Source organism: Centruroides vittatus, unplaced genomic scaffold (assembly GCF_030686945.1).
Source record: "Centruroides vittatus isolate TY-2023 unplaced genomic scaffold, ASM3068694v2 contig_1863, whole genome shotgun sequence".
In the NCBI taxonomy this organism is placed as follows: domain Eukaryota; kingdom Metazoa; phylum Arthropoda; class Arachnida; order Scorpiones; family Buthidae; genus Centruroides; species Centruroides vittatus.
In genome coordinates, this window is record NW_027121147.1 from 313283 (window position 1) to 325574 (window position 12292).

At 28.7% G+C, this 12292-nt stretch overlaps 1 protein-coding gene and 1 long non-coding RNA gene across 8 annotated transcripts in view; both read right to left on the reverse strand.

Annotated features, from left to right (window-relative positions):
* Positions 1-1219, reverse strand: part of LOC136969998 (uncharacterized) — a 104430-nt gene extending 103211 nt beyond the window's left edge. The window contains exon 1 of the long non-coding RNA XR_010879909.1: positions 437-1219. This is a non-coding gene — a long non-coding RNA (uncharacterized lncRNA). The remainder of the gene's footprint in view (positions 1-436) is intronic.
* A 113-nt stretch (positions 1220-1332) lies between these two features.
* LOC136969992 (homeotic protein antennapedia-like) overlaps positions 1333-12292 on the reverse strand; it is a 57943-nt gene continuing 46983 nt past the window's right edge. For all 7 annotated transcript variants that reach the window (XM_067264350.1, XM_067264351.1, XM_067264349.1 and 4 more), the window contains one exon: positions 1333-3542. In XM_067264350.1, the coding sequence (XP_067120451.1) occupies positions 3277-3542 (266 nt within the window). In that variant the 3' untranslated portion in view covers positions 1333-3276. The remainder of the gene's footprint in view (positions 3543-12292) is intronic.

A 12292-nucleotide genomic window follows, 5' to 3' on the forward strand; every position in this document is an offset into this window, starting at 1 on the left:
CTGCTGACAACTAACTAATCTTGTCAGTAATCCGAGCTGTCTAAATATCCAACTTATCCTTCTCATTACCGTGAAGTATTTTTTTGGAGATTAAAATAGTACATTCGACTACAAACACATTATCTTTTTTTATAATTTGAAATGATAATTTATTCTAAATTTTAAATAGAGAGATTCGAAGCAAAATAGAATATAATAGAAATGGCCTTATAAGAGTAAAAGTTTTGTGTGTTTACAAATTTTAAATTTGTAGAATTTGAGAGAAAATAATCAGAAATTTGAAATCTATACTTGTCTTGTACTCAAGTAGGCATTTAAAAGAATAAATTTTAGATAAAATTCGTATCAATTGTAGTTTAGAAAATACAGAATTGTTAAAATAATTTTAATCAAAAAATATTTAAATTGGTTAATAAAATAAAACAAAAAGACTAACCTTTATTTCGCCAAGTTGAACTAAGACATGCATTTAATTTTCCGAATAAATTTTACGATCCACTTGTCGAAAGTATATGAGGTTTAATCCATTTTGATAGTGTTAAGCAACAGTAAAATCATGACCATCACCTAGCTGCCAAGACAATATTATGCTCGCTACTAAACCCTCTGTCTAGAGTAGCCTAAGTATTGCCGAACAGACAAGGGGGGGAGGAGTTCGTTTAGACGTTTAGAACTTTCTGAGACTGATTTATGATGCCCCCGTGACGAAGAAAAAGATTTAGCAGGGGTCCAACGGCACCACTTTTGTATCAAAGGATATTCTTCGGTAACAAACAACAAAGATTGCAAAGAACATACAATAGAAATGATACAACCTTCCTCTGAAGAAACCACATTAATACAAATTTTTGATGCGATGCACTTTGTTAAGTAAAATCCGATGTTAACTTGTCATAATGCGAACTAATGAGATCGTAAAGCTTGTAATTTGTAGCTTCTTATTACAATAGAATTAAATAGAATCGCTCAAAGGAACAAAATATCTATTAAAACTCCTTATTAGCAACATCAGTTGTGAAATTTATAGGCCAATTATAATTTAGTACGTATTTGTAATTAATTTTTCACGTGCTTCTCTTGTTTAGTTTTATTACACGTTAGCTATATCAGCCAAAATTAAAAAGAATAAGTCTACAGGCTATTTTTTTTTCCATCATAAATTTATCCATTATTGTCATAAATATTATAATTTATGAAAACTGCAGATCGTATTAAAATATAAATTGAAAAAACTATATATATATATATAAAACTTATATAAGTGACGAATAGAGCAGAACTTACTACCAATTTCAGTTAGGAGAAAACGTTAAGAAGTAGCATATCTAGCATATTTTATTGTTTTTATACCTATAAAAATTAATATAATAAATATATAAAATATAACCTATATAAATAACCTTTCTCGAGTTGAAAATTTTCATCAATTAATACTAATACACGTTAAGAACACGCATAATTATCGTGTTAAACAGTAAATTATTTTGTACTTCTTTACAATTTTTAAGTAACTAATGTATAAGTAGGCTTGTGACTCTTAGTTTGAATTTTATTTTTTAAATTAAACCTATTAATCTCACAGTTATTTAATATGTAACAGGTTCAAAGCGTCGGGACATTTAAAACCCGATGCAATAGAAAAGTGCAGTTTTGCGAATTCATATTCCAGAAAGAAATTCAATCAGGTTGAGTGAGTCCAGTCAACTCTCAATGAAGCATATACATTGTACTCATTCTTTTTCCGCAAACCAAAGAAGTATAACGCAGAAAAGCAAGACAGAATGATTAAGTACCATCGAAGACTTTTATTACTTTACGTGTTCTCATAGGAATAGAAACTGGGAAAAGTAAACTGGTAACAGCTGTTCTATGATGATATCTAGAGTAATATCGAAAAGAAATGATTTGCCTTTTGAGATGAATGACTCTCTGAAAGTCTATATACCTATTAGCTGTAATATGTTTTTAAAACCTCGTTTATTAAAAGGATAACTTGGACCATATTCTAAACTTTCCAATAATTAATTTCCAAATACGAAAATTCTAATAAAGTATCCTATATTAATTTTTCCATTTATTTTAATTTTTTAATCGAAAAATTCATTTAGATTTGCTACGAGTTATCAAACCAAACTGATGTAAATCTCATTTACAAAATAAAAAATAAAATTAAATATCCTTATAACTATGTTTAGTAAGTTTAATAACTTATAGGTTATTGAAATAAAACATAACCTATTGATCTACATTGCCAAATATGTTAATGTTTTCCATGAAAATCTCTTTTGTTTATGCTTGTTTTAAAAATTTTTCATTCAAAATGAAAAATATTTGATAGGTTTTTAGCAATTCGAAAAGGAAAACAATTCATTATATAATAGAATTATCCAGTATATTGAGATAAAAATAGAAATTGAATATATTAAATCTTGTAAATAAATGGAGAATTCCTTAGTTGAATAGAGGCTGAGGCCAGTATGAACAGTGAATTTAAATTATGTAAATAATTTAGTAAAGTAGTTTAATCAAATAAAGTGTTTTAGGAAATTTGTATGAGCAATTTCTGATTTAATTGATCGAAACTACTTTGAGGCCTATATTTTCCCTTCTAGAGTTTATTACCTTTCTTGCAATAAATTTAATTAATAATACTGTTTTTATTACTTATAAAAATGTTTAATTTACTTGTAGCACATTCATTAGTCGTGTTTAGAAAAAGCTGTCAGAGTGAGACAAAGAGCAAGAAAATCTCCTACAGGCCTATTGACATGAATCGCGCGCGATTGTTTCCTACCAAATAACGACATATCTTAAGAGAGGATCAAATTCGGACATATAACGCACATAACCCACTTCCCAGAACGATCAACCTACGCACGTAAAAGATCAGAGATAGACACTTTACATCACGAAACAAAACGGAGCAATTTAGTAGAATGCATTGACATCAGAGAAGAAAGATCCCTTTTTCTGCCTGACGTTATCGCGAACAATGACGACGACAAATTTCCAATACAACTAAGGTATATTTACATGTCCTAATCAACACCTACCGCGTGAGACACGGTTATGATTATCATAATTAGTATAATAAACATGTTATGGTAGCTTTACTTGGAGTCCCCTCCATGTGGAAGCACCATTCGCACGACACATATACGACACATTTTGTCGTCGTCAATATTCTATCCTGTACAACACAGCTCCAGTGATTTTTCGTTATTTTTTTTTAAACTTGTACTGTTTTTTGTACAGTTCTCGTTATACTTAACATTTTCATTGGGTTGGGCGATGATCTAATACGTGTGTTAGTTCCGGTGGAGCTGGCCCTAATGCCAGGCCAGCTTCCAGTTTAGCTTTATTTTCTTTTTTCCATTTCATCCTCCGATTCTGAAACCATATCTTGATCTGACGTTCCGTTAGACATAGAGCATGAGCTATTTCTATCCTTCTTCTCCGCGTCAGATAGCGGTTGAAGTGGAACTCTTTCTCCAATTCCAATGTCTGGTAGCGTGTATAGGTCTGGCGTCCGCGCTTTCGTTCTAGGAAAGATAAAAGAAACACAACAAATTAGATAACATTTATCTGTTTATAATCATTGATAAACAACCAGTTTATACACAATACACACACATTTTCAATTTAATACTTTACACACTATCATTAATAATTGTTGTCAGATGCCAATAAAGTATATCAAGATTTTTTTAAATTGAGTTATAATATGTGTATGGTTATTCAATTTTTTTTTAAATTTTAGCGCTGAGTTTAGGTTATATGGTTTAGTTTCAATTATAAATGGGACAAAAGGTGATATTGAGTATGTAACAATCTTTTCCCCATCAATATATAAATAGGTTTATAGATTATTATAAACAAATAGGTTTATAGATTATTGAAAATAGGAAAGTAAAATATTTTCACAGTTTGTCGTTTTTGAATTATACAGTACAGTACAATTTTCTCAAAATTGGATTTATTTTTAAAATTTTAAGTATTAAATAAACAAAAATACGTGCTAAAATAGTTACTTTTTAAGGTGTGAGGGAATAAATTTATGGACTTTCGCACAGCACGCTTATGCTATTACGTATGATCGAATATAAATAATTCTTTTGTTTATGTTCTAAATTTTCGATAGCTGAATAGCAAATTACGGGTACATGTTGACACATTTCGAAGCCAAAACACGTATTCCAGGAAGACCGCCCAAGTGGCCCACGTGCCATAAAAGAAGGAAAGGAGATGAAAAAACACTGCCAGCTTCAGAGGTCGCCCGCCTAACTCACGGCTGTCACAATCGTTTTACAACTTGTTGTATTCACGAAAACAAGGCGACTCCAGTGACAAGGGGGGCAGGTTTTACACAGCAATTACACAGCAATTACATGACATATACCAGGCCATACAACCTCAATTAGGCGTCGACAGAAGAAATGAGATTACAAAAGGTTCTTTGGAAGTTGTCGGATGGACTGCTACATCTCAAATGATAACGAAACAAATCTGAAAAATGACCCATTTTTCTCTCCAGTTTGAAATGCTTCTATTCTTATCAAATTAGTTTTGTGTTTTTATTTTCTACCATCTGGAAATTACCCTATAATTATATGGCTTTTTCGTGTTTGAACTGTTCTGTAATTGAAAAGAATTAATTAGATTAAAAATTACAATAAATGAATTAGCTTTAAATATTCATTTAAGTAGCACAGAATTCATTTCTTAAGCTTTGATAACTATTTTGATAATTTTGTTTCGTTCATGTTATTAAATGTGAAGTGGATGGAAATTGCTAAATAATTTAATAACCTAAGTTATTTTGTGATTTTTATGAATTTTTTTTATTCAAAAGAAATTTTCTTAAATTCTGTTTAGATGCAGCAGCAGAGTTAGACAATTCTAATTTGCAAAATGATTTAGAAAGACATTAAACTGATGTGTGCTCGGTATTGACGAACGCACTTAAAGCAAATTCGAGTAGATTGCTGTTCGATATAACACAAGCTAAACCCGTTTCCATAGCGAATAATGCTAATTAAATATTTGCTAAAGATAACAAAAATCGTTCACGAATATTATTAATGGGATTCATATACCGTAGAGAATTTCTAGATTGATTCGACTAACGAGTAGAAACGAAACATCATTTATGGTTGACGTTAATAATAGAAAATAAAAAAGGAAGAAAAGAAACCGAAATTAAAGTTTGAAAATCATTTGTCAGATGGAAGTTTTCTTGTGTGGCTTTTTTCATCCTAACCTTAATCCCGCTGTCACTGAAACAAACAGCATTCGAGTCTGCAGAGAAGTTTTACGAATTTAGCTACTTCTTTTCCCTTCTAGTGAAAGATGGCAGCAATTCGTTGCCATCCATGCTTCACTCACTGCTTACCCTTATACTGTCAGTGGGCCGGATTAAGGAATGGACGTGTGGGAGATGAGGTAACACATCTTAGCGCTTGCTTCGTACCAACTAGAAATTCTGCACGGAACAGAAATAAGAAATAGCTGCGGGCGCGATTAATTTCCGCGCATCGCTTTATTTCTTCTCCGGGGAAATTTCCGTAGAAATCCAGCAGTGGTTACCATCTTTCTAGTTTCTTTTTCGTTGGCAGACCGGGTTGATGAACGAGGGGATTCGAGTGCCAGCTGCGCTCGTACTCTTCATTGCCTTCTGCTAGAAGGAAAGTGGGGAGCGAACGGGAAATAGAAAAGCTGGGCAGGTAATTGATTTTCTTTCCCATCACATTCCAGTACCGAACATAGTTTATCCTTGACTGATGGCTGATGGGATGAAGGTTCTGAAGGATTATGGGTTAGTGCGTGGGAAATTCGACCACTGGCGCTATTTTCTTTTTAAAGTAAACATTGCGTGTTTTTTTCCAGATAGGACCATTCATATTAATAAATGCGAAACGTTTTGAATTTCAAGCGGATCAAATGCTGTTCTTAGATATAGAAACATTACAAATAAATGTAAATATGCAATTTTAAATATCGATCCGACGCAAATAAAATTTTTTTCACTTCCTCTAATCGAAAATAAAAATAAATTATGTTCAAAACACACGAAAAATTCTGCATATTTAAAATGTTTTCTCTTTTCGTATTTTATAAGAACATTAATTGATAAATTACAATGGAAATATTTATATTTATTTATTAAAAATGTAATTTATTAATTATAAAAGATATTTAATTATTTCAGGCATTTTATGTATCCTATTTCGATGATAATTTTGAAAGTTTTTAAATAAAACTTTGCTACCTTTTGCAACAAATCTATGCAAAATTAAATTGCTTTAATTGCCATGAGGAAAAAACATACAGGCCTATTTATTCCAAAAAGAACAAAGTAACAACATTTCATCATCATTTCTTACATATATTACCTTGAATATTCTTAATTAAAATTGCTATAAAGTATTAATTGACAATAGATTCAAAGAAATCATAAAGAAAAATTATCATTTTACGTTTTGTCCTTCGCAAATATAAGCTATTAATTACGATGCATAACCTCGCCTTTCTTTTTTTACATTTATTATAGTCTAGCTCCTATCGATCGCTATTAAATTAGCATTCCCCGTTCTTCCTTCTTCCGTTGCTCCAGTTATTCCATCAGAATTATGTTAGAAATATTGCTCTATAAATATGTTTAAGATAATATTTTATGAATAATCAGTATTAGATTTAATTATTTGAATTTACAGAAGTATCAATGATGAAGAGAAAAACAGATAATGTCATTTGAAATTTAATAAATTTTTTCTCAATATTTTATAAATTAATTCGAGTTGAATCGATCGTATTTTCAATTTAGGCAGACAAATTTTTAAAGTATTCTTATGTATACAAACAGAATTTGAATAACAAAGGATACCGAATAGTTCGTATCGTTTCAATTAAGAATTCGATTATTGTATATAGATTTATTTTCGTTTAAGAGAAAAATGTTTTCCAAGTATAGCGAAGCAAAGTGACAGACATAATAGTTCTCGAGTGAATCACAAGACCCAAATGATTAGCTCAGTAGCTAATTAGTTCACAAATCTTTCACTAGGAGCCTGGGGGATTTCGGTAGTGCTGGCGATCCTTTCTAAGTCTGAAAACAACGACTAACACCCATCAAGCGAAGATTCGAAGTTTTGCGTTAATGAAACCCTCATACCAATTAAACGACTTACCCGAACTCAGAACTAATTAAGACAATGTGCCGTGAATTCATTATGACTCGATTCCGTTGTAATTCGTTACATTCTTAGCATCCAGTCATCCGCGTTTGGTTGCTGCATGCTCCACTCCACTTTACGAAATTTGATAAGGAAATAAGTCGAGCAGAGAAATTATTACTGCTGTAAAAAAACGCGAATAGTTTGAAAATATACTGAAAAGTGAACATACTATCAACAAAAAATAAATAAAGATTATTTTCTTTCCTTTTTCGTATCCACGCTTTGCTATTCAAACAAACGTGTATGATAATCTATTCCCAGAAAAATGCACAAAGGTAGCTTATTTCAGCAAAATTAAATTTTTAATCAATGATGCTTTAATCTTTATTTAAATATACTGTACAGTACATATATTTTTAGCACGATTAGAGAAAGAAATGCTATAAAACAATGAATTTTTGCTGTTATAAATGTAATAGAATAAATTGAGTTTTGATTCTATAATTTAGTCCAGTTAATGATAAAATTTATATCCTATAATTTTAAATTCGATTTTTACGATGTTTTTAAGTGAAATCCCATATAAACTTTCCTTCCACTACTTCTAAAATAGAAGTGGATTTAAATTAGCGTTTTTGAGAAACTCGGTGCCATAAAATCTTCTCTTTAAAGTTTTATTTTTAAACACTCATTAGTTCTACAACAGGATTAAATATCTTTTGAAATAATCTAAGCTTTGACTTGTTCAATATTTTTTTATAAAATAAATCATAAATTATATGATTGATATTATTAACAATCTTAATCGTGGAATAGATTGAATAGGAAGAAACGAATAAGCATCGTTTTACCTTTAAACTTTTCAATGGTTTGAAAATTTTAAATAATTCTAAAGGTAGGAATAGAGAAAAATTTGCAATGCATAGCTATAGTGTTATTTGTTACCAGTAAAGGCTTCAAAAACTATTGGATAGAGAATGGTTGTGTGTGAGATCCAAATAGAATCTCATACAAAGTCACTGGTAATGTATACTATATCTCATTGAACTGAATAATACAGTCTTCTGTCTTATCTACGTTTTATATCTAGCATCTAATAAACCAATGCTAAAATAGTTTAATATTTGTTTTCCTAATCAAAAATAACATGGTGCAAATAAAAAATGTTGTATCAGAATAAATAAAAAATACAGTACATTTATTATTATTTACATTCTTTAGTAAATAGTAAAATTAAAATATTATTTATTCAAGCGATTTAAATTTATAATAAAGCTAAATTAAAAATTATTTATTTAACAAAATTTGTATTTCATATAAGAAAATTAATCAAAAATAATTGAGCAAAATGTTTTTAAAATTCTAGCTAGATTCTATTCTTTCATTCATAAAACTAACGTATCTCCTCATTTAATAAATGATAAAGTAAAGTGTGTCTAGGAAAAATTGTGTGTTAATTTATGATCAAGTTATGATTTTAAAATACTCATATGAAAATATTAAGTACAACATGCAACTTTTTTCATTAATAGATTTATGTCTTCTCGTAAACGATCAATACCGAAGAGTGATGTAACATATGCCTATGAAAGAAATTTAGAAAACTTCTTAAAAAGTAAAACTTTAACGCTTTATTACATTCGAAAATTTCCCTCCAGTGAATAAAAAAACTCTCAACATTCTAAATAATTTTAGTAGCGGAGGCCAAGAGCTTCTACAGGTAAACCAATCTTCCTTTGGCCACATCTATCACTTGCATCCATTACCTTATTGGCTTGGGACGGATCGAGACTCAGTCGAACAATCCAACTAATGGAATCCATTTCCACCTGAGTCCCTTCATAAGGAAGATAGGTGAGAAGACCGTAGAAGTTTCTCTAGAGAATGGAAGAAAGCGGACCAATTAGATCAGAAGATGGGAACGGGAAAAAAACGAAGTCACGAACCAACCAACGCTATCTTTTTTCGTCACGCAAGAGCACAAAAACTTTTTCTCTTAAAAGAATCGGGACTTGCATTCTAAAGTACTGCTGCAAATGCATTAAACATTGATAGAAAACTTTTACCTGGGTTTATATTTTCTATAGTGGATATCATTTCTATTGTTCCGAACATAATTTAAGAATAAAAATGCTTTTTCAAACAAAATACTTACTGGAGAATTTTAAAATATTAAAATTGAATAATATATGACTATATCTATCATATAAAGTACAATAAATTTCTAAATAAAACAGATTTTAAAAATTACAAAAATAGTACACTATTTAAATGAATAGTTTATTTTTAATTAATAAGACGTGATTTTATAGTTTTCAATGCATTAAAAATATATATATAGAGAGTAATATATTGGAAATTATATAACTTATTACAGGCCTACAAAAATATACAATAAATAACAATTTATGTTAGTGTAAAATTATGTATGTAAGAAAATATACTTAGACTTAAAAAAATTAAAACTAGAATTTAATTGATTATGCAATTTAATTTCAATTGCGTTTTAATATAATAAGAATTTAAATATTAGGTTTCATTTAATTTAAAATTAGCCAATATTTAAAGGAAAAAATCTATAATTAATATGTTCAAAAAATATGATAAAATTTTTCCCTTTAATTTTCATAAAAGTTATTATTATCGGCAAAATTCTCTTTAACGTTTTAAAGTTTAAATTTAATAGGCCTTAAATAAAATGCAGAAAACATAATTCTTTATGAAAAATTTAAAATTTTCAAAAATATTTCCTTAGATAGAATTTAATCATGAAATTTTTAAATAAAAATGTTTATGCCTTCTAATCATTTTTATTTAAAATTTTACACCTTTAATTCGTTTAATGTTCTTAGATATGGAAATTTCATATAACTATATAAGTTAATAAGTTTAAAATTGGAGTTACAATTTCTCTAGCTCAGACTATACAGTTTTATAAATATTCACGCTTTTCCTATTATGTTTTTAGGCCATACTCAGCGTAACAAATTACTGTTTGAGAAACCAGAATCCGTAGAGATGCATGCACCTGAAAAATTGCAAAAATAATAGGCGAACGAGTGATATTAGCTTATCAGTATAAGAAGGAAAGTACTCCTGTACAATCGTGTAAGTTTTGATATTATGTTACTACAGAAGCTTGCCAATTAGAGGTAATCGAAGTAGATAAGGTTATCTATTTTACAAGATATTAAAAAGAAAAGAAAAGAAAAATCATTCAGACATTATCATATTTTCTAGATACGCCAAAAAAGAAAGGAAAGAAATAAAAATTAATAATCAAAAGTAGCTGAATTTAAAGATAATTATGAATACAATACAATGGTGACGTCTTTCAGAAAATTGACACCAGCTGTCGCTACATACAAGGGAGTGTATAATTTGATTTGTCCTATGAACTATGTCGAGATCCATTTTGTGTGTTTCATTACAAAAATTTAAAAATATATATATTAACTGTTTAAGTTTTTAAATATCTATTCTACTAAAATTACCGTATACTTATTTTATAAAGAAAGACAAACTAAGTATATGTTTCCAGCAAATATAAAATTTTAATTAACGATTAATGGCACAAAATACTTAGTTTCATGCAAGCCAATAATTAAGTTTCAAGCTCAAAAAAGAATTATAATCTAAAATGAGCTTTATAATGATAAATAATAAACATATTAATAAAAACTAATCTTCATGTAGTATCTTTATTTTATCTAGCTTAAAGTTTTTTTTCTTATTTAATCCGGTTAAAGACTTCTCATTGACAGCATATTAAAAATTATCGAATTAATTAAAAATTATGTATTATTAATCTTCATCGATAATCTTCAAAAATCTATTTTAGTTGTTTTATAAGCATAAAAATAAGAATTTCGATCGAAAATAAACTATATCGGCAGCGCCATAACTCGATCGGTAAGTCGCCATGACAACGGAGGCGGAACGTACAGAATTGGCATGCAGAGAGTTAACCAATGAGAGCGATGGGGCGTAGTAAGTGGGAGGAACGTGAGCTGCATGGAGAATGAATAATAGTACACATTTCGAATGTTTATGTCGGGAGCCATGCTGTCTTCCTTGGCTGTGTGACGTCATAGAAAATATATGTAACACGGTAGTAATAATTCTTGTTTATGTGACAACCGAGTATTTGGACGATTATTTTTCTGATTACATAATACGACATTTATGGTATCTAGTTTAAAATCGAATTTTTTTGTCGAATTTTAGAAATTTAAAACATATTTAAAATTCTGTAGGCAATATATTTTGTCACTGTAGAGAATTTTAGTGAATAAAAACCAATAAAATAACTTATTAAATATATTTATATATTGTAAAGTCTATTATAGAACGTCGAGGTTTAAAAATAAGTTATAAAGTTTATTTTCTATTTACGAATGAACAAACCAATAAATTATAATAAATAATTCAAATTAAGTTATTTGTGGCAATTTAAGTTTCAATATTAAGAAAAAAGATATAAACAAGCCAAAAATATTGATATTAATTCAGATCTAAGCCTTCAATTTACTTATTTTAAACGATTATAGGCTAAATTAACACAATAAGTGATCATCTTATTTATATCTTTAGAAATTAATCATATATGAAATAGACAAATTCCATTAAATTTTTTAAAATGCACAAAATAAAATATCTGTTAATTTTAAAATAATGTATAAATCTATATGCGATAAGAGATCTCATATACCTGTTGTACTATACAGTACAGTACTGCACAGTATTATACATACTTTTTCCAATATATAATACTGAATATTAGAATAATTTTAAATGTAAAATCAATAAGTTTAATCAAACAATATAAATTAAAACCCTTTGGTAATAAAAACTGAGTCTATATATGTTTAATGTCTGTATATATTCATTAGATAAGGGAGCCAAGTATTGTAATTGATTAACTATTTTTCTTTAGTAATGTTTGAATTTAAACAGCAAAATTTTATTTTATTTATACTGTTTTGTGATTGAATCTGATAACTAACAAACAAAAACAAAACATAATAAACTGGTCAAAATATTGAACTTTATATGATCTTCGATTTTAATATTTATCAATGAATAATTCGCGAAATATGAGCTAATATGTCGATAAA